The 23,166-nt window shown below is 40.7% G+C and overlaps 1 protein-coding gene across 3 annotated transcripts in view; it reads right to left on the reverse strand.

Moving 5' to 3' along the window:
- LOC136676719 (anthrax toxin receptor 2-like) overlaps positions 1 to 22,305 on the reverse strand; it is a 69,871-nt gene extending 47,566 nt beyond the window's left edge. Inside the window, exons 1-13 of one of the 3 annotated variants that reach the window (XM_066653907.1) lie at positions 22,224 to 22,305; positions 21,804 to 21,857; positions 17,475 to 17,659; positions 16,475 to 16,557; positions 15,804 to 16,034; positions 11,271 to 11,342; positions 9,238 to 9,309; positions 7,398 to 7,479; positions 5,812 to 5,916; positions 5,376 to 5,444; positions 4,870 to 4,950; positions 700 to 760; positions 443 to 538 (exon numbers count right to left, since the gene is read on the reverse strand). In XM_066653907.1, coding sequence (XP_066510004.1) covers positions 443 to 538; positions 700 to 760; positions 4,870 to 4,950; positions 5,376 to 5,444; positions 5,812 to 5,916; positions 7,398 to 7,479; positions 9,238 to 9,302 — 559 coding nt within the window. In that variant the 5' untranslated portion in view covers positions 9,303 to 9,309; positions 11,271 to 11,342; positions 15,804 to 16,034; ... (2 more) ...; positions 21,804 to 21,857; positions 22,224 to 22,305. Of the gene's footprint in view, positions 1 to 442; positions 539 to 699; positions 761 to 4,869; positions 4,951 to 5,375; positions 5,445 to 5,811; positions 5,917 to 7,397; positions 7,480 to 9,237; positions 9,310 to 11,270; positions 11,343 to 13,688; positions 14,191 to 15,803; positions 16,035 to 16,474; positions 16,560 to 17,474; positions 17,660 to 21,803; positions 21,858 to 22,223 lie in introns of those variants that run through there. The other 2 variants (XM_066653906.1, XM_066653905.1) reach the window with 2 other exon arrangements.
- Between the last annotated feature and the right edge of the window lie 861 nt (positions 22,306 to 23,166).

A 23,166-nucleotide genomic window follows, 5' to 3' on the forward strand; every position in this document is an offset into this window, starting at 1 on the left:
TTTTAATTCATACTTATATATGTCAGTAACTAAAATAATGTGAAATATTTATGGAGGTCCATTAAGTGGTGCTTAGCCTTAAAAACTTGTAGTTGGTGGTATGATATGTGTGGTATAACGTAGAGCTGGCAACAGCACCATTGATATTGAACCAATAAAAGGATCAAAGAAATAAAATTAAATATAATAACATAAGAAATTTCAAATTGCTTTGGAGTCCCTTATTGGTACGTATCAGTATTCATTACATGAAGAATCATTGGTGAAAAATTACTTAAACCCATTAAGAAAAAACAACACTGCAATGATAAAACATACTAAATTTGTGACTCGAAAACTGCACTTGGAAAATGATTTCTTCTGTTCAGCCCTTACTCTGTTTTTATTGTTTGTATAATAAGTGAGTGTTAAGGCATGTGTGAGTGGGTCAGACTGTACTGACAGTAGGTAATGCCGTCCACCATGAAGCTGCAGAGGACTCCCTCCTTAGTTCTCCCAAGTGTGAACCCGTTGCCTCTCAGGACCATGTCAAAGGACTCTGCAGTATGTAAACCAGATGAGGACATAATGAGAAGCATGCTTGGGCGCAGACCCAACAAACCGGTCACACATACACACACACACTCACACTGAGGCAGGTACACACACACACACACACACAAACATATTTGAAAACATAAGACCAGCAAAAGTGCTCACGATTCACACAGGCACTGGACGGCTCCACCGTTAAGATCTCTGTGCACGACCGCTTGAGTATCTGCAAAGTAAAAAAAATAAAAAATTCTAAGCACACTGTTTACCATCAGTGTAAATAAATACATCGCCTCTATTTGTTCCCTCCTGCTTCTTTCCCAACCATAGCGCACCTAATAGAGATTTTGCATTGCTCATGCTAAGCCATATCTGGATCAATGGGAGGACTGTCACATAAGAGTGTGGCGAGGGGAAAGAACTATGTCGGCCGTTATGGGAAAATTATGCGTGATCGTTCCCTCCTCTTCAGCTCTATTAGAAGCTCCAGGCTGACATTATCATATAAAAAGGCCTGTGTGAGCCGCCGGTCGCCTCAGCTATCATCCGTATAAATCAGAGGAGGACAAACTATGCAAATCTCCATACACACACAGCAGAAAAAAGACAATATTAACCAAAATATATGGTGCTTGGAATCGGCAGCGCTGGAGATGAGGCTTCAGTTTCAAGTGCTGGGAAGAGTATAAAAAGAACTGATTAAATATGACGTATGATAAACAAACCCATCATTAGAGTAGGGAAGTAAACATCGGCTTAATATAGGCCGAGCGAGCCGAATATCTCTCGTTTACCCCGTTATCTATAGCTCTCTCAGCTCTGCATCAGATGGAAAAGCTGGGGCCATTTCACACACTTGACATGTATACAGGTGTAGACGTGGAGGAAAAGAATTAAGCTTCATGAGGTGAGATGATGCTCCAAACGGAAGTGTCTCTAAATATGTATTGATAGCGATGCTATTACAGAATGTGGTTCCGTTTATGGCCTGCTGTGAGTGGTGGGTGCCAACTGCTAAGGGACTTTTCTAAGTATAAAACTATTTAAAAAACTTGCACTGACAGATGATCCAATAAACCACAGGGGCACTCAACAGACCAAAGGTTCATAATATTCGCTGGTAAATGTACAAATGCATTGCAGTACAGTGCCGACCAGTCGTTACTGTTAAACGGGTCCAGCAGCTCGGTCTCTGTCTGTAACAGAGAGACACGCATTGCGTTTAAAAGCACCGACACTCCTTTAATAAAAGGCTCTGTCTCAGCAGCAGTGGGGATAAAGCTGTGAGAAAGGCAGCACTGCGAAATATTAGACATCATAAGAAAATAAGATCCATATCTTAAGGTAAGTGGGTCAATGTTAACAAAACCAAGTAGCAGCTCTTTCTGTGATATTATTGGCTGTTAAAAAGAAGAACCAAGTTCATTGCCAGACTGAGTCTGAGTATTCCCATTATCCGATTTCCCAAGTGCATGTAAACACATTAATCAAATTACTCACAAAATCTGATTTTGTTCAGTTATCTGATTATTATTATTACTGCACCTTTGTGAATTTCCAGTTAAATATCATTTTATACATTTTCCATAGAAAAGTATTTAACCATGTCTTTTTGACTGGTGAATTATAAAATAAAGTAATAATAAATAGACAATCAATAACTTAAGTACCATTCATTAGTGAGGAACATTTACATTAGTCATTCATTATTTGTAAGCGCTTATCCAGTTCAGTCGCGGTGTGTCCAGAGCCTACCTGGAATCATTGGGCGCAAGGTGGGAATACAACCTGGAGGGGAAGCCAACAACACACACACTTCACAGACAGTCACTCGGAGGAAACCCACGCAGACACAGGGAGAATACACCACACTCCTCACAGACAGTCACACGGAGGAAACCCACGCAGACACAGGGAGAACACACCACACTCCTCACAGACAGTCACCCGGAGGAAACCCACGCGGACACAGGGAGAACACACCACACTCCTCACAGACAGTCACCCGGAGGAAACCCACGCGGACACAGGGAGAACACACCACACTCCTCACAGACAGTCACCCGGAGGAAACCCACGCGGACACAGGGAGAACACACCACACTCCTCACAGACAGTCACACGGAGGAAACCCACGGAGACACAGGGAGAACACACCACACTCCTCACAGACAGTCACCCGGAGGAAACCCACGCGGACACAGGGAGAACACACCACACTCCTCACAGGCAGTCACCCGGAGGAAACCCACGCAGACACAGGGAGAACACACCACACTCCTCACAGACAGTCACCCGGAGGAAACCCACACAGACACAGGGAGAACACACCACACTCCTCACAGACAGTCACCCGAAGGAAACCCACGCGGACACGGGGAAAACACCAACTCCTCACAGACAGTCACACGGAGGAAACCCACGGAGACACAGGGAGAACACACCACACTCCTCACAGACAGTCACCCGGAGGAAACCCACGCAGACACAGGGAGAACACACCACACTCCTCACAGACAGTCACCCGAAGGAAACCCACGCGGACACAGGGAGAACACACCACACTCCTCACAGACAGTCACCCGGAGGAAACCCACGCGGACACAGGGAGAACACACCACACTCCTCACAGGCAGTCACCCGGAGGAAACCCACGCAGACACAGGGAGAACACACCACACTCCTCACAGACAGTCACCCGGAGGAAACCCACGCAGACACAGGGAGAACACACCACACTCCTCACAGACAGTCACCCGAAGGGGACTCGTACCCAGAACTTCCAGGTCCCTGGAGCTGTAACTGAGACACTACCTGCTGCGCCACCGTGCAGCGGAACATTTACATTAGTTAAAGTAAAAGCAGCACAGCAGGAAATAAGGTGGCACATTAGAGAGCACCAATAGAAGAGACCCATAAGAGGAGCTAGAGAAAATAAGCTCAGTCAGTCGTGCACTCTACGCGGTAGATCTGTCACTTGACTTTATCAGTAGAAAATAAGTTGTTTTCTATATTTTGGTGCTGTTGCAGAAATCTCCCCCAAATCTACTTTAGACCTTAGCTGCAAAGCTGCACAGATGATCTCAAATCCTGGAAATCTGAGCAGAGAACGACATGAGGCCAACTAGCCCAGCCTCCAGGATAACTAATCACTGGAGAATGCCTATGTTTTGCTAGGCCTGAATCTCCATTTGGCCAAATAGGCTTATTCAGTGATGAGACGATAGGAGAGGTTTTTGTTTTCACTCTTCTCTGGACAAAAACATTTATGCAAAAACATATTTCAATCGATGAGAAAATGCACTCTGGATCATCGAATGCCTGCTGTGACTGCAAATACATTTTCAGAAATTGATCTCTGTGGACATGAGGCACACCCAACTGAAACAATGTTGACTTCAGGGGTTCTGGATATTCTCCGCCTGGAGTACAAGAGCGTACGATCATTTTACTTTTACCAAACCAACAGATACTGGGGAAAACCCTTGTCTTAAACCAATGCCTGAACACAGCTCTGTTCAAATGCAGCTCAACACAAAGAATGACAAACAAGTGGAAAACTGGAGGTTGAAGAAGAAGCTTTGGCAGCTTTGTTTACCAAAATCAACACTATACCATTGAAAAGCACTGTTTTGGGTCTTTGAGATAACTCTGCTGTGACGAGGCACCAAAAACTATCAAACAATTGTTCTGAAAATGATTATAGCCTTTATGTTTGTCTCTAAACTGTAGCTGAGACAGGGGATGAAGGATCAAATTGCTTTGGTTTCTGAATGACACACGTGCAAAGGATTTCTGATGCATCCAGACCACTAGGTGTCAGTATAATGACTTTCCCATAACATGAAGATGAATTGTTGAAGAAAACGACAAACTGCTCCTATAAACTAAAGCATGTATTATATTGTATACAAATTCTGGTTACACTTATTCATGTGTTTTACTCTGTACTGATACCCTCTACACTTCCTACAGATGAATCCAAAAATGGAAAATTATCGGTTATGAAAACTGTTATATTCATACTTAATAAGGCTATATCTAACACACTATAAATTTGGTATTGGTGCATCCTCAAATAAAACAGAAGGTCTAGGCTAAAATAAGAGCACACTCTACAAACAACCCACATCCGCAAATTTTACTGCACAATAACTATGTATTAATAACACAATAATATTGAATTAAGTCCAGGACAAAATATATATTTGGCAGCTAAATTCTATATTTAAGATTACTTCCTGTATAGGATGTTATTTTAACAAAGAAAACAGTGTCCAACCTTTGCCAGTTGCAACTGTACCATACACATAACTAAAAGAAAAAGAGGCTCACCGAGTTAACGATTCCTTTGAGGGCCTGAAAGCCATCTTCAACTGGAAACACTTGGTCTACTGTGTCCGCCACCTCCGCCAGCTGTGGGCAGACACATAAAAAGATTTAAGAATGGACAGAAATAAACCACGGCATTCCAAACCACTGGCCACTGCTGGCCATTTCCTTTTTAGTATCTACGTCTTTGATCAAGGGCGAGAGGAAAGAGATCATTTGGAGAATACGCTATGTTAATAATGTTAATGTTAATACTCAGCAGAATGCACAAAGTGAATTAAAGGTGCTGACGATAAGAATTTGTTTCAAGTCTAGTGGTGAGGAATGGCCCAGATATGATGTCTTTAATATTTCGTTATTTTATTACAAAACAATAACACTTTGTAGACTATGAGCCACTTCAGTTATTTGAATTCAGGCTTTCCAAGATTTAGACTTCTCTGATTATTTTGTAACTAATATGAAAAGTAGTTATTACATCATAGTAAAAGCTTTGAAATTTTATTTACCTGATCTTTGTCAAAGTCCTTGACACCAACACAGTAAACCCGTGCCCCATAACTCCTTGCTGTTTTTGCCTACATATAAAACATAAAAGTGCTCATTACTACATATCACTTCTTTACAGATCCCCAAATGAGCAGAGTTATAACAGACTGGATAAAAGTGATACAGTCTGACCCCTGTGTTTTCTTTAGAACATAATACTGTATAATTAAAACGAGATGTGCAAGTCCGCTCTCATTCATTCTTACATTCATTCATCTTCTATCTTCTTCTAACTGCTCCAGCCAGGAACACACTCCAAACAGGGTGTTAGTCCGTCAGAGGGCATCACACTCTCACTCAGTCAATCACACCCTCACCCAGTCAATTTTACACACTCACTATAGCCAGTTAATTTACTACTCTACAGTTATACTGCTTGCAGTACTGAGCCCTCACCTCAGCTGTCGTAAGTTCATGGACATAAACATCCAGTTTCCCGTCAGTCAATGCAACAATGATGCTGGAAGACTTCTGGGGTTGTGCTTTCATTTGCTCAGTTGCCTGGAGAGTAATAAAAGTAAAAAATTATCAAGCAACATACTCAAGCAATGAACACCCAAGCAGCAGTAAGCTAAAATACCCCGACCTCACTGGCCTTAGAGAAGGAAAGCAGAATATGGGTCAATCACTACACTTTGTGACCTTTTCCGGAAAAAAGATAAACAGCTGATTATTCCTTATCTAGATCCTGAGTGTACCCAAGTGAATGTGCTGAGCTTTGAAAGCTGAACAGATTCAAACTCAGACTTAAAGGCTAAGCACCAGCAGCAGCGATATGAAAGTGTCAAACAAATAAATACAGTGGAATTTGAGTTCCTAACTTGTGTTTATTGATAGTCAGAAAACATGTTATTTCTTACTAATTCAAGGAATAAGGTTTAAAAGACCGTTGGTCCCCCACCTCCCTCCCCCCCCCCCGCCAGTTGGGACACTCTAATAGGCGTCTTACATGTGACATAGATGGTGGACAATGGAGGTAAACAGGGTAAGGACACTCACTTCGCCTGTTTTAGTTGGTGTTAGTTAACGTTAGCTTGACTTGCTAAACTCGGTGGCTCAGATCATACTCGGCTACGTAGCTGCATTACGGAGGTTTATAGTGACGGATGAATTCGAGTTCGACTTCGATCACATTTACAAGAATAACGGTACCTCTAAATTTGAGTTTAGCTTATTGCTAGGCTATTGTCATGAATAATGTTGGTTATTTAGCTAGCTAGATACTGTCATAACAGTCAGTCATAACGGTGTTTTACCGCGGCGTTGTTCAGCTGTTGTCCACCAGTGACGTCACGGCTGCGTTCAAGAATTTCCGAAGGGAGCTCGGGTTTTTCCGTCAATTTAATAAAATTGTCAGTTTTACAGCAAATTAAGCTGCTATTTTCATTTTAATTCATACTTATATATGTCAGTAACTAAAATAATGTGAAATATTCATGGAGGTCCATTAAGTGGTGCTTAGCCTTTAAAGCTAGCACTGAAAAATTCGGAAAAAAATGTGGAATTGTGATTTTTCTGACCATTACCTTGACAGAGACTTAAAATGTGATCAATTTTCCTAAGAACTATGATACAGACCTGTCTTCAGCAGGTTACTGTAATAATGTCACAACATATGAATCTGGTACCGTTTGGTGAAATTTACAGCCTTTAAACTAAGACAACACTATAAAAGACTGAATTTACAGTCATGCTGATCATAATGGTGTCAAGCACTTTCAACATTACATGACTACATTACTGTTTGGGGGGGGGGGTAAATATAGCGTGTGAAAAAACATGACACATCCCGTACACTCAGAAACTAATAGGGTCCTAGTCCTGCTCAAAAAACCCAGTAGGCGTTGTTCCCTATTCTGCAAAATGATTACACATCTTTTTCTCATGTAAACACCACACCACAAATTTATAGAACATTTTAGTAAAAAATATCAAACAAGCACATATTCATCATTCATAAACATCAAAGTATTCTCATGTACCATTTCAATCCCTTTATGCATGAACGTGTCACCTGCAGGTGTGACCTCACTCAGCTTCTTCAAGCCGGCCTCTATCTTCGATCTGAAACGATACGATTGCCGGGATCAAAAGTAAAGAAAGAATAAGTCATTGCTTTCAGTGATTTTTATCATGAATTTTTCTTTACCCCCAATGTCTCACACCAGCCCACTAACCACACATCAGCAATTAGGTGGAGAGGAGACAGGAGGGAATTACTGAAGATGATGATACATTTTAAAAATTACACAGTAGTACAGTTCAGTAGACATCAGGTAACATCCCAACACTTTCCAAGGAAATGCACATGTTTTTAACGATCTTATCTGAAAGAAGGCATCGTTTATTCATTCATTAGGATTCACACAGACCACAAGGACAGCTCCCATTAACACTGCCACCCAGTCTTTTCTGGGTCTCCCATTTAAGTCCCATTTGATTCAATGGATTTGTACGCTGTGGGGTAAACCTCGCTCTACGGAGCATAAATGGGTTTATTTATGGACTAAAGAACAATATGATTCTTCTCTTGTGAGGTGCAGTTTATAAAACAGGTAAAAGCAATAAAAAAATACTTTTATAAATACTTTGCTACATATTTTAAAATATATTATTACTTAGGGGTGGGCGATATGGCCCTAGAATTATATCACAATATTTCAGGGTGTTTTGGCAATAACGATATTCTAGGCCATATGACAAACACTGAAATATACTTTTATTAATTTCAAAAATACATTATTGCAGCAAAATAAATGTAATATGAATATTAATTATATAAAATTTAAAAAATATTAATAATATTAAATGGTTTTGTTTATTAAACATTTTTTTACTACAAATGTAACTGTTCCAAGCATTCAGAAGAATTGACAAAAAAATCTGTAAACATTTGCTTATTTTGTAAACGAGAGTAACTTACCAAGAGTCTGATTTTGAATAACAAAAACAACGTAGCATAAATCTACCAAAAAAACGTAAACAATTATATAAAAAGTGACCTCAAAGCTTCGCAGTAACAGTAACAAAACAAACACAGAATAGTGGCTGTGCTGAGTCAGTGGAGTTTAATCTGCTGGGGTTAGAGCTCATTGGCTGTTGAACTATTTTAACAACATTTTTGATTTTCCTCGTCCTCAACCAGGTGCTTCTGCTCGAGGTGGTGAAACAGATAAGTTGTGTTTCCCCCTTCTGTTGTTACATAACACCATGGTTTATTGTACTGATATTTTGTAACTGAACCACCTCCACATGACTTAAGTCACTACCCGTTTATTTCCCACCATACTTCACTGTGCCTAAATGACTCATGTAAAGAATGTATGCCACATTACAGGCAACTGCATGACGTCATTATATAAACAAGTCGGATTGTCACGATTATCACAATACTGTTTTTTTAATTGTTTTAAAATGTATGACAATATTATCGCGAACGATACGATACGGCACAGACCTGTTATTATTTTCAAAATACAGCACAATCTATGAAGACTTTTGTAGTTAGGACACAAACACACTGCAATTAAAGTAAATAAATTTAAGGAAGCATTCCAGTCAGCGCTGGTAATGTGGATAACCACATGCAATGTTTCATCATCAGCCATGTTAGCATGCTATATTGATTCATTCCATTAAACGGTTTATGTTTTATGAAGGACTGAATTGTGTAATATTGGCCTTTTAATTGCGCTATTCCTTTTTTGGACGTAATGCAGGACTATTTTATTTGAATCATACAGACACATAGACACTCAGACTGTCTGTACACATGTTCTCCAAGGATTACTTCACAAAACAACCAATGCAAAAGGACTGTACCTGTCTCCAGTCAGTGGTAAAATTAGCTCGGCTCTTGAGGAGAACACAATGAAGGACACCTTCATTTTTGGGCTAAAGTGGGAAAAAAATAAACAAACACACTATTATTAATGACCTAGACACATCATTAGCTTTTTATGTAACAGCAAACACAATTAATGCACTGTAAATGGGAAATGATTCAGTATTTAAATCAGTTTGAATTTTAAAAATCCTTATGTATATTTCTTCCGTTTCTAGAGTATTTTTGATAGGTGTATGTGGTGATGTAACCCATTCATATTTTCCCAACCCTATCAAACATCAGGAGATATATTTTGAGGTAAATAAAAAAACAAGAGCTATTTTCTAAATGACCTTATATTAGCCAAATTGCTTGATATCAGGTACAGTACCTAACAACGTTAAATAAAAGGTCTTTATTTGGTCTGAAGTTTATTTGAATTATTATGTTTGTGCACTGTCAGACACGTCTCCTGAAGCGACACACAAGCACAGCTTGAGCTTTTATGTATGTCTCCTGTAAACAACAGAGTTCAGCTATGAGTAAGACACCCAGTATGGACAGCTAATAAAAGCGTGTCACTTTTTTTTGTAAAAAAATTCCCTACATTGAGGAGGGAAGGAAGTGATTAATTAGCATTGAGACAGGAAACAGGTTGTCCTAAGAGTGACTCAACCCAAACACGCCAGGAACACATCCTGGTACGTTTTTATACCTGTGACATCACAAAGACGATGAACAAATGAACAAAGGGTAAGTAGTCAGCAACTTCGTTCACCCACAGATTACTGATGTAACTTATGTTTGTGATAGTTCCCAATAAAGCAAGACGTAATAAACCTCCGTGGTTTGGCTTGGCGTCTTCCCTTCCCTCACTCTGCCTCTCCCTTACAGATAATCAATTAATCTAAAGTATATTTCAATCAAGCAGTTGGTCTTTCTCACGACCTTCTGCTACAAAAGCTGACACGGCACTCAAACATGTTGGGTTTTCTGGCCTCGCAGCGAGTCAGGTCTCAGGACTCTGAGCATAAGGAGAGGTGCTGCTTTTTCACACTTCGATGACACGTCCAACCCGCAATCATCTCACCACATGAGATACTCATGAACACGCAGCCAAACGTGCTCCGCCAGCCAAACGCCGCTGATGAAAAAAAATAAAAATCAAAGACGAAATCAATACAGCGATCTTTCAAACCGAACATGCCGCCGAGTTATCAGGGTGTGCGATAAAAAGAAAAGTCTAACTCGAGCAGATTGGGGAGAGGGACCGTAAACTCTTCAGCAGCCGTCAAATTCATTTCCAACGTCATCGGGTTCAGGCTTAGGCGGTCACATCTGCTCTCAGGGCAGAACTGCCGGGCCTTCTGCTGCACAATACTGAAGCAACTAGGGATCTCCTCTCAAATCTCTTTGAGCTAATGATTTTAATTAAGGTTTGATACAGCTGGTCCGTCCAACACTGAACAAAGGCCCGCAAAACGGCAAGAGAGAGCAAGAGCAGGAAAAGGGCCAGCAGCTTCCACATGGCGCAACAGAAGAGCGTCAAAGTCAACAGCAGACTGTACTGGTCTTCCCGCGTGCCGTGCCTTAAAGTACATTCGCTGCTTCTTCTCCCATTATGTGTGAGGGATAAGTGTGGTGTTGGAAGGTTTCAGTGCAAATGGCCATTCTCACAGCCCAGAAGACTGAGCCTCCCTGCCACCCACTCCCACCTGCTCCCTTTGCTATTTTCTCAAGCAGACTGCTTTCTTCTGGCTAGGTCGCTACCGTCTGTACTGGCACATACATTGAGTCAACGTTACATAAGTTCAACATTCATCGGGCCTTTTTTTTTTTTGTTTATTCCACGTCTCTCTCTCTCTCTCTCTCTCTCTCTCGCTCTCTCTTTCCCCCCACTTTCCTTTCTCGAATCCTGTCCAATCCGGAAACTGTGCTGAGCTGATTTATGCAGTCGGTGTGGTATCTCTCAGGACATAAGCCTAAATAACTGAAAACAATCTTCTTAAGGAAAAGAAGTCTCTCTTACCTCACAAATCGGTCTACAAGGTTTTTCACAAAGTCATAGATCTGAGGCCAATCAGTGGAAACACTTCCAGATCTGTATTAGGAAAAAAAACACAAAATAAAAGTCAAAGAATGAAACAAAGTCAGCAAAGCAAGGCCACCAAACAGCTTGTTGTAATTAGATATATCCTGCAGCCAGATATAGCGTTGGAGTGTAGTATCTGATGTGGTTCTCACATGCTATGTTTGCTTACTCAGCTGAGCTTGAGTCGCAGAGTTGAAGAGAAAGACAATAACATAAAAAATGGGAAGTGTGACCCTAAATAAGACGTTATGCCAACGATCACGCTGAACCCTGATACTGGAACCCTGCTGTACCCCTGGCCCCTGGATTCAATCACCGTTTTTGATGATTTCACAAAACCAGGATCAAGTCATTGTCAGGAATATGATTGAGAACGCTGAAGTATATTTTATGGGAGGGATTTCAAATTGAATTACATTGGCGATGGCCATCTTAGGCCTGTGGCATTAACCTCGATGCAAATGTATCTTAAGTGAGTAAAGTGTGTAAAATGTGCCCTTGGTCTAATGGCGACAAGGTAATTGAACTAATAATTACAGTCTACTGTATGTGCTGAGAACATAAAACACAAGAGTGAGATCATTAGAAAATCATCTTTTATGCATTTCCTTCTCCCTTGTCTTAGCCAAGGTCAATGAGTGTAGTCAGAAGCCCAGGGCATTAGCACTTATGTGCCTTATATATATATATATGTGTGTGTGTGTTTGTGTGTGTGTGTGTGTTTGATTACTTTCTACACTCCCTGTCCAATCTCTCAGCTAAGAAGCACTTTGTAATTCTACAATTAGACTGTAATTCATATGTGGCTCTGCATACTTTATTTGCCTTCAATGGTCAGGAACCCACCACCACAGAACAGGTGTGTCTTGGGCAGTGGATCATTCTTAGCCCTGCAGTGACACTGACATGGTGGTAGTGCGGTAGTGTGTGTTGTACTGCGATGATTGGATCAGACACAGCAATGATCCTGGAATTTTTAGGCCCCTCGTGTCACTGCTTCACGGAGAATAGTCCACTGACCAAAAATATCAAACCAACCGCGTCCTGTGGGCAGTGTAACAGATAAGCTGCAGTCTCTAATTTGGTATTTACAAGGTGGATCAACATGGTAGATGATGTGGTGGTTCTGTGGGTGGGTGGGTGGTCCTGACCATGTATGCTAAGTATACAAAGCCATGTGTGCAAGCAACAGATGGACTACAGTCTCTAACTGCAGAAATACAAAGCGTTTTTGTATGGTCAGTGGAGTTGAGAGAATTGACAGTGAGCGTACAAAGTGTTTATATATATATATATTTATATACACACATTCACACGTGCATATGTCCAAGCTCAAGCAAATGCAGAGTCAAGACGGTGCTCTTAGAAGATAAAATCTCTTCCGCATGTGATTTTCTTGTTGTCTGGGTGGTCACATGTTTGGCCTGCAATCCTCTAGAGATGCCACTTCTTAGAGAGGAGGAGATAAATGTATCTAACCCAAACAAACACTATCATAAAGCTCAAACATCTGCAACCGTCAGTGCTGCAGGCTCAGGCAGAATACAGCCCAAACTTTCACAAGGCCCACAGCTACAGAAAATGACTGTAGCTCCCTTTATTCCAACAGGAGTGTGTTTTAAAGACAACATGAAAACACAAACAAAACTGCTCTCAGATCAATGCACGTCCACTGTGTCAGCGTCAAAATTTGATGCATGTTGTTTATTACAGCACATATTTGCCATGTAGCTTTTGATTTTGCTACACTAGGCCATATGAAGAGACAGGATGCTACATAGAAGGCGAGTAAATATCAAACCCTACTTCTGTGACACTGTTGGATCAGAACCACAGATCTACAAAATGGTATCTGTTTAGGAAAAGGACGAAAATAATTTGAATACTTGAACAGCAGTAACAGAATTATACCATTTCTATCAGTTAATTCACTGTGAAAAGGTTAGTACAATTTAATCACAACTTTGGTTTTGTTTAAATGGAAACATGACAAAATAATGAGGTTTATTTTTATTATTTATAAAGTGAGTAAGGTTTTATTAGAACAGTGAGTGACCATATGCTGAGATTTGTATGCTGTTTGCTGCATGCTGGATGACTGACCATTCTGGGTGACCAGCTAAACCTGACCCAGACTAGCACAGACCATGAACTCCAAAAAAAATAATAATAATAAATAATAATTAATAATAATAAAGCTTGTTTGTTCCTTCTGTTGAAAAAATAATCTTATTCAAGAGGAGGGCAGTGCTTATTTGACCTATTTTGTAAGTGCCTACTATTTACATACATTCAGTCTGATATAAGACAAAACAAAGACCCACAAGGCATCCCCCCACCACCACCACCACTGACCTGTCCAACACAAAGTAGAGGTCGAAGGCTCCATGGCAGGACGCATCTTCCGCTAGAAACGGGGAGATGAAACTCAGGAGGAGAACCGCAGTCACTGCCACGGCGCAGTTGTTTCTCGCGTTAAAACTTTCCTTTGACATAATTACAAACGTCGTCGTGTACCGGTATCAGTAGGACGTGCACGTATAAATAATAAATGCGCTATAAAAACAGACTCGGGACGTCTACTGGAAGTGTGGCGTCAATGAAGCGAACCGAATGAGGACGAGGGAAGGCGAAAGACAACGGCTACAGCAACAACAACGGCGCTCTGAAGCAGCATGACCGAGTCGAAGAAGTTTTAAGCAAACTTCAACAAACTCCTTCCTATATTCGCACAGCGACGTCAGCGGCTATTTCTTCATCTTCCCTTCCTCCTTAATAGCGTCGTCCTCCTCTCATTTTGGCGAAGGAGGCCAGAGAAAGAGGAGAAGTCCGAGAAGGGACGATTTTCGCACGACGGTTTCGCGTCCAGTGGAAGTTAACCCCGTGCTTAATGAGCATGCGCGGCCAGATGTTTGGGAGGTTTGCTGAGGTCGCGCTCGTTTGTAGCCCACACCCAACATCTGTCTGAGAGAAAGAGAGCTCGGTTAAACACAGGATGTGTTCAGCACCAGGCGATACAGTCAATATGAGTAATGACAGTTTACACAACCCTTCCCTTTCGTAGATTCATACCGTAACGGCCGTCCCTCAGATAGGCCACAGAAACCGGGCTGCGGCTGAGGTAAAAGCAGGCCCCAGTCCCTAACTCTGCGTGATAAAACAAGCCTGGGGGGAACGGATTTCCCATCAAAATCCCGGGATGTTGTAAGAGCTGGCACACAGCCTCAATCATTTATACAAATATGTGACAATAAAGTTGGTTCGACATTAAAGGACCCCTCCAGTGATACTCAAGTGTTTAATCTTATTAGCCTCCACAAGTGGTGGTGTTTATAGCATTTATCAGGAATCAAACAAGCCAACACCATTTTGGCTGAGCATTTCGGCTTTGAAATTGCAGTGTTCCAAAGCCGGGTAGATTCAGACAACCAGGGTTTTTTACATCACAAACCTAAGAAACCAATCCCATCAACCATCATGGGTGGGGCTTTCAAGCTACTGGTGAGCCTCAGATGGCTGGGTGGTAATTATATTAGGCGTCCAGATATGTTTTAAAGTGTTTTTATGTAACATAATTATAACAAAACATTCAAACATTCTTCTGATGTTTTGTCACTTTATAGTAACTTGCTTAGTATTAAAAATGGCAATTTTAATACTATTTTACTATGTTATTTTATTAAAAAAAAAAAAAAGCATTAATACGTTAGCATTAATGCTAACACTGAAATCACCGTCTTTAAATCTTCTGAACCAAACTTCACACATACTTTTGGATACAATATCCTCAAGAACAGAACGATTTGATGCACATTTTTTTTTATGCAGTACGTTTTCCAGATGGTTTTTTTAACGATTTCAGTGAAAAATAAATTCTTCTTTCTTGCCATTTTCAGACAAATTTTTTTGTTGAATGAAATGACAACTGTCATTTTTAATAACCATTTTAATACTCATTTTTAATAGGAGGATGTTTGTAATTTCAATTAAAATTATATGTGTCACACACACACACAAAAGAATGTTTTAAATCTTACTCGTACACCTAATATTTTCACAAATCCACAGGTGAATGAATGTGAAGGTGTAGAGCTAGTCGCATTTGTGAGTTTTAGGGGGATAATCAATAATTATCAAATAATTCATTGAAAATAGGGAAGAAAATAATAAAATAGCTAACCTTAAGATTCATAAATGAAACGCAATGTCTGTGCCTTTAAAGCAAAGCGTATGTGTTTAATTAAGAAGAATACTTCTGTAAATCAGTTATGGCTAATATAACTAAATGGTGGAAAGGCTTTCTCTCTTAAAGCCTGTGTGAGCAAGAACCTGTAATATTAAAAATGTATTCTAGTCAACTAGAAATCCAAATGGCCTTTTTAGACACAATGGAATTGGCTTATAACTCATTCACTCACTCACAAACTATATACACTCATGCATGGTTAAAGACAAGTTGTCCTTGTTTACCTTGTTAGATCATGTCCCTGATCATTCTTTCATTCAAGTTCTGCAACCACTTCATCCTGATGAGGGTCACTGTGGGTGGAGTGCTTAGTGGTGGAGGCCACCCAAAATTACTGGGCACTTGGCAGGAACACACCCTGGACGTGTTTTATATGTTGATCAAAGTGCAGTACTCTTTGGCTGACCTGAATACTTGTTCTGATGGCAGTGTATGCCACTCTGGACCCGTGAACACTGAAACATATTAACCTATAACATTAGAACTAGGTTATATAAAACAAAACTTAACTTTAAATATAAAACCCAACACTATTCCTCACAAAAAGAAACATCAGTAAAAACTAAGTCATTGTTTGACAATCTTGAGTTTAAGGCTCTAAGTCTAACCAAGGCCTGTTTGTAAAAACCTCTTTTAAAAACGTGTTCTCAATAGAACAAAATCAAGTGCCTTGCAGGGATTTCTCCAACAAAAGAATCCAGATTGAAAACTCTTGTGAATATTTTCTCAAGAGACTGTGAGCATGCAGCTTAATCATTAATGAAACATTCAGGGGATGTTCTGTGTTTGGTAATCACCTCTTACATCAGACTTCCTTTTGTTGCGTGTTTGCCAGGAAGCACACCTTAAAGGTTGTATACATTTATATAACAATATGAAAAAAAGTAAGCCTTACGTGTAATTCTGGTAGCAGTATTCCTCCTATTTTGGGCCATCCCCTAATTCTGGCCACTGCCGTATATGGTGCAATTCCGCTCTCTCTTCGCCAATCGCATTGGGTAAAACAATAAAACATAAGATCAAGCCTTAGTAGGGCATTTAAACATCAGTCTTGCAAGAAATCACACTAAACAATATTTAAGTATCTCTAACAGTGTTGTAATTCTTTGTGTGCAAAACTGCATGTGGAACACAACACATTTCCATTTCGCGACAGATATTTCCCTCGGTGTAAAAGTTAGCTTACAGGTTAGCTTCCTTTTCTCTGAGGGGAAAATCTACCGCCATTGAAATCCTTACATGTAGAGTACGGATACCAACACGGGACAAACGTAATCTCATTGTGAACCTCTCAAAAACCTTGGATGTGGTAGCAACTGTCTCTTTTGACTGTCACAAGCAGGGGAAGTGGCCGAAGTTAGGGGGCACTAATAATCTTAGCAGTATTGGCACCTACTTAAACAAAAGCGCTTTTATCTAAAAACATATTTTCTTTCAAAGTCAAGCAAGTCTTGGACATTAATCTACACATATTTGACTCCTGAAAAATTGTCAAATGTTCAAATGTTGATTTGAGTGAGTAAAGTACTTCTATTTATTTACAGTTAGCTAAGATTTCCAATATTGTAATTAAAGTGGCCAGAAATTGGGGTAATTACGCTAGTTATTTTTACATGCTACAGTCTGTGTTCATTAAATTCTGTATTTTTGTGCCGCTTTTGTTTCTAGGGAAAGATTAATGCTTTGATAGCATACATCAATATGTTATCATACTTTACAACTCTATCACATGATGCCTGAACTAAGACGACATTATTTTAAGCTCTAATCAGATTGGATTATTTTATTCTGGGGATGAATCTCACAGGAGAATTCCATGTAGGTTGGGTTTTCCAAAAGCTCTAATATTCACATCACATTGTCATGGGATCATAAAATATAAAGTAGTTTTATACCTATAGCTGCCATTATAATCTCTCCTATAATCGCTCTTCTCAATGAAACTCTTTCTCCTCCTGGAAATGTTCTCTCAATGCATGGAGTATAGGTTTCAGCACCCAGACCAAGGAAACGTTTGCAAGGTTCTTAAAAACGCATCCACACGGTCGATCCAGATGACAGTAACATCAAAGAGGAGCACCTGTAAAAGAGATAAAGAAAGCCAGGACCCCATGGAAATGTATTGCTGTTCAAATAGTGCTCTAGTAGCATTACTTAGAGATAAACTTCCTCCTTAGAGTTGAATATCCACTCGGCAAGTGTCTCTTCTTCTAGTGCGTTACTGATGTGTCGTATCACAAATGATTATTTATCCTGATTAGCTCTGTTGATGGAAGTCCTACTGTTTGTCATTGCATTTGTTTAACTCACGTATCACGAGCAAAAGCCTGCATCTACATTCTGATTAAAGCAACGAAGGCCTACAAATGTCATGCTTTGAGCAGCAGAAAGCACTCTAAAGCACAATGCATTTTTAATGAGAATGTGAATCAAACTCAATCAAATCTCACTAATTACCATACATTGTTACATACACAATTATCATATTTGGTCTATTCACTTGACGCAGCCTAAGTGGTATGGTGTTGTAAACAGGGTGTGTGTTTCAAATGCTTGATTATGGTGATGTCTTTGAGCTGTACTGGAATTTAGAAGTTCTATTGCGGTTATTTGGTCATGGACATTACAGTGGTATGAATAATCAGAAGTGACAGGGAAAACAATTCGACTAATTGTGGAATTCACTGAGGTGTTGAAACTCATTAAGAGTAAGACTCCATGACAAAACACCAAGGTGTACTCGTAATTTCATGCCAAAATTCCCAAGCCTTGAAAATAGCAAACAAAGATGGTTTAAGTGTAAGACAAGTTTACTTCAGGCCCCAAGTCGGACATGTTGTGTCTGGCAGGTTGGCTTTTGACACCAGGATATGAGAGGCCTTTAGAGAACAACAATGCCACAAGAGTGCAACCATGTACTTGTAAGACATGTAAATGTACAGTGCCCTCTTCCAGTAAACCAACAACAACGTGCCTTGTGGTGGCTCTTTTGCTGTTTTTGTCCTTCTCATACACTTTTTGAAAGCATTGTACAACAGCTGAATGGCTATGATCAGAGCCTGTTTTGGGATGAGTGAATTCAAACTCGAACAACAAGAGGGAAGGACTGTGCTGGGTCCCTCCGGTCAAGTCTGGGAGTCATTAATTTGCATAGATGTCCTCTGTTTCATTGTGCAGATGAGTTCCACATTAATAGAATTGCAGGCATGTGCATTTCTCTTACTGCAGACTGCACAGTAAAGCGATTAAGGAATTACAAATCAGCAGATTAATCTGTCTTGAGCTTTTCTTTCAGTTCACTCCATAGAAACATGTTTCACAGTGACAGGGCCTCGGCACTGATGCTTAATTGGATTAAAACATCTCCAGCTTGGGTCCAAAGCAGGTGATGGAGTCATGTTGAAGGAACTGTAAGCTCTAGCGGTAGTGGAGGATGGTTTCAAGGGCTGGAATCAAGGCAAAGAGGCTTCAGCAGCAGAATTGGTAAGATATATTAGTAGGAAAACATGGGGAAAAAAAGGAGAATCTGATATTTTGCTGCTGGTTAAGTCTCTTTCGCAGGTAACAGTTTACAAAGCAATTGCATTAGGTGCTAAGAAGCGGTCTGCCATCAGTGTTAAATCAGAAGAGCATTGGCTGCAATGGAGCGTCCATTCAGGGTGCCAAACCTGCTGATGCAGCACATATCCGCAGCACGAGGCGCGCTGTTGGACAGGCCGTGGACAGACGTCCATCACTGACGTGCTGAATATGGACAGGCCGGCTTCCACCGGGCCTTGGATGAGTCGCAGCCAAATCCGACCCCCACCCCTCCTGTGTCTCCTCTCATTCGTCTCTCGGTCCCTCTCTGCCTAGCTCTCTCTGGAAGCAGGGACGATTTTTGCCCGAATGGAGTTAATTGTTGCTGGGACCGGGCCTGTCAGCTTAATGAGTGGATTCAGCGGAGTGCCTGCACTTTCCCTCTCGCTCTCCACAGGGAAAGGCGCCAGAGTGGGAGCAAGGACAGGAGAAATCAAAGCAGACAAGGCTGCGGCGGTGAAGATTGACCTGTAAAGAAGACGCAATCAACACAGTTAATGGGCGTTCGTTGTGAAGGGTGCATGGCAGAAAAAAGGGGCAGGGTGGTGGTGGTGGTGGTGGTGGGGTGGGGTGAGGGGGGGGGTTGGGATTGGGTGTTGGTGGTGGATGTAGTGGGAGTCTGAAGCCAGAGCAGAATGTGACTGAATAGATAGGCTCTGTCCTGGATGAAGCTGAAGTCACATGTACATTATTCCCATTCCTACAAATTCACAAATGTTTGGATAGGTCTAGTGACAAGTTTTGCAGATTGTTTGAACACATTTAAATATTGTGTAAGTCTGCCATTTTAGATCACATCTTCTGTTCATTTGCTTTAACATCGTTATTAAAATTAAAGCAATAATTAATTATAAACCATCACCAAGAGTGATAAGCCAGTAACTAAATCAATATCATTTTTTTGCACTTGTTAGAGTATTTACCGAAGTGTAAAACTGTGTATATTTGATCATTTTATTAATTTTCTTCTCACAAAGTAACATTGCAAATTTACCCATTGTAAGATTAATAAAGGATTATTTTATCATATAAAACAGACCATTTTAAATGATATTAACATGTTATATTCAGTAAATAAACTGTAATTATTCATGAGTGTGCATAAGTGTGTTCTCTGTAAATGACAGACACTTTATTTTCACTTTGAAATACAACAAAACCACTGAAACACTGAAACGGGGTTTTCCAGCGCTGAAGATCAGAGGCTGTTTGTGCACCTTTTTAATAAACAATCTAGATTTAGCAGCATTTCCTAACTGCAAATTAGCACAACTGTGGAAATCCAGCTCAAATGAAATTGCAAACATTTGACGTTGGAGTTGGACTCAGCAGTCGTAGCTTTTCTCCTGGTTTCATTCGCCTGAAATTGCTTTTTGTTATTCCTGCGAATCTTCCATGAGATCGGGATGACTTTCACATCCCCGGCTCTTCCACTCTACCGGAACCCTTCCCTAAATGGTCATTTCATTTTTAACGTTTCCATTGACTCCATTATTTTGTTTTGCGATAACATCAGCCAAAGCCATTTGGGAGGCGAGCAAATAAAATTCCTCCTTCACCACGATTTGAATATGACATCGCTCTCTCTCTCTCTGTCTGTCTCTCTCCTGCTCGCTCTCATCTCTCTATTTACACCCTTGACAAGCAGCCTTGTGCTGGCAGCTTTGTCCATCAAATGACACCTGCTCCCCCTGATTGTTTGCTCAACTTCCTGTCCAGAGCTGTATGGATGAATGTCAGCAACATTTTGTTTCTCCTTCTAAGGCAATGTCTCTTATTTCCCAGGAGCTTTGACTGTGGGTAAACAGCTGAAATGCAGTAGAGGCCTACACACTGGTGCTGACGCTGTCCCATGTGGACACGTGCCAAAGGTGTACACTTAGAGACATACAAACAGACTAGCGCTAATGTGGAGTTAATAGATTTATAGTGAAACAAATCACTGACGCCAAAAATGGCTATAAGACTGAATCCATAACAACCAAAGATCAAAATATATCTGTGTAGCAACACATCACTGTAGTTTCCCAGAGAAAACAATGAAATCAGAGGGAAAGATACTAGCTGAAGTCTCAGATATTTAGCTACCACTTTAGAACAAGACTACACTTATTCATTCATTCATTCATTATCTGTAACCCTTATCCAGTTCAGGGTCGCGTGGGTCCAGAGCCTACCTGGAATCATTGGGCGCAAGGCGGGGACTACACCCTGGAGGGGGCGCCAGTCCTTCACAGGGCAACACAGACACACACAATCACTCACACCTACGGACACTTTTGAGTCGCCAATCCACCTACCAACGTGTGTTTTTGGACTGTGGGAGGAAACTGGAGCACCCAGAGGAAACCCACGTGGACACAGGGAGAACACACCACACTCCTCACCGACAGTCGCCCAGAGCGGGAATCGAACCCACAACCTCCAGGCCCCTGGAGCTATGTGACTGCAACATTAACCTGCTGCGCCACCGTGCCGCCCAGACTACACTTATGAATGGTTTAAAATCTCATTCTTGATTATGTTGTTAATACATTAATAATCAGTTCTAACACACAGAGAAAGGGCATCAGTGACTTGTTGTTTGCCAAATAGTGACCCCACATCCATCTACCGTTAAACCCCAGACCTTGCCGGATACTGACCTCACTCTGTCTTCTCCCTCAGTCAGCATTAAGCTTGTTGGCTTCAGCACATATCTGTTGACAGATTTAACAAGGTTAAAACAGGTCTTTTAATACATCAGTGATAATATGGTGTGTCTTAACAAATACAAAGTCTAAATTCACATTATCAGGTCTGAGCTTATTCTGAAACTTGCCAATTTCAGTTCTCTGACACTTTCAGTATTAAAAAGAGGTCAGTGTCGCACTTCCTATCTCTGTGTTACAAATGATTAATAATGAGCTTTAAGGTATTTACAAACTAAGTAACAACCATGTCATAAACCTGCTTTGAAAGGTTTTATAATGCTTTATGAGTGTAGCCACATTTTAAAGTGGGATGAGTATTTCTCCAGAGGTAATTTGAACTTGGACTAAACCCTAATCTAGCCTTTATCTCACCTGTGTCTCATGACCTCTTTTCATCTAATGCGGTTCCTCCTACGGAAGAAAAGTTGTACCAGTGGCCATCAAGCCTCCTGACAAAATTGACCTCAAACTCTTTTCTGGAACTCAGACCTGACAAACACAAAGAAGCTTTGATACAGTTGTTGGCAAAGTGAGTTATGCTTCACAGTTTTAGTGAATGATCCTTATGCATCACTGAATCCCTCGAGGGAGAGCGCTCTTTCAAAGAAGCACATCTATGGTCCTAGCTGTGACTTAACACTCAGCAAAGAGCTGTGGTTCGCCCTGTGCACACGCTCTATTTACATTTGCCCGAGGTACTTTTCCAAAGCAAGAGTCGTATAGTATTGTTATTTGATGAACATTAATCCAGAGATTTCCTTATTTCAGATCAAGTCTCACTTGTCGGCTCTCTGGAAGTTTCCAAAGATGCTGAAGTTGATGCTCACAGCTCTTTCCCACTTACAAAACTAGGTTCTATTAGCGAACTTTCAACATTTTTATAGACTGTAATTTTAAAGTAATTTCAGACCACAACTAATGAGCTGTTCTTCTGGGAATTTTACCTAAATGCAAAGAGGTATTGGGAAATGACAAACAAGGAGACACAAGGTCTTTGTGAGGCAGCACATAGTTGAATCTGAACGGCATGCTGTCAGTCCGAAGATATCTGTCTGATTTAGCTTTGCTTTGCATGTTAGCCTGTCTAGCAAGATAATTCTAAAACTTTCCAACACTGAGACATCATCCAAGGCCAGGGTCAGTCACTTGTGATTCAGCAGCTATTTAATCAAGTTGAATTGGATTGAGCAACTGTGATTTGTGGGTGTACTCTTTTTAAAACTGTGTAAAAGAGTCTCGTAAAAGCCTTATGTAAATGTTCCAGAATGGTTTCATGCAAAATTTCTAAAGTATGTACATATGTGGGTTTGTGGAT

Source organism: Hoplias malabaricus, chromosome X2, assembly GCF_029633855.1.
Source record: "Hoplias malabaricus isolate fHopMal1 chromosome X2, fHopMal1.hap1, whole genome shotgun sequence".
In the NCBI taxonomy this organism is placed as follows: domain Eukaryota; kingdom Metazoa; phylum Chordata; class Actinopteri; order Characiformes; family Erythrinidae; genus Hoplias; species Hoplias malabaricus.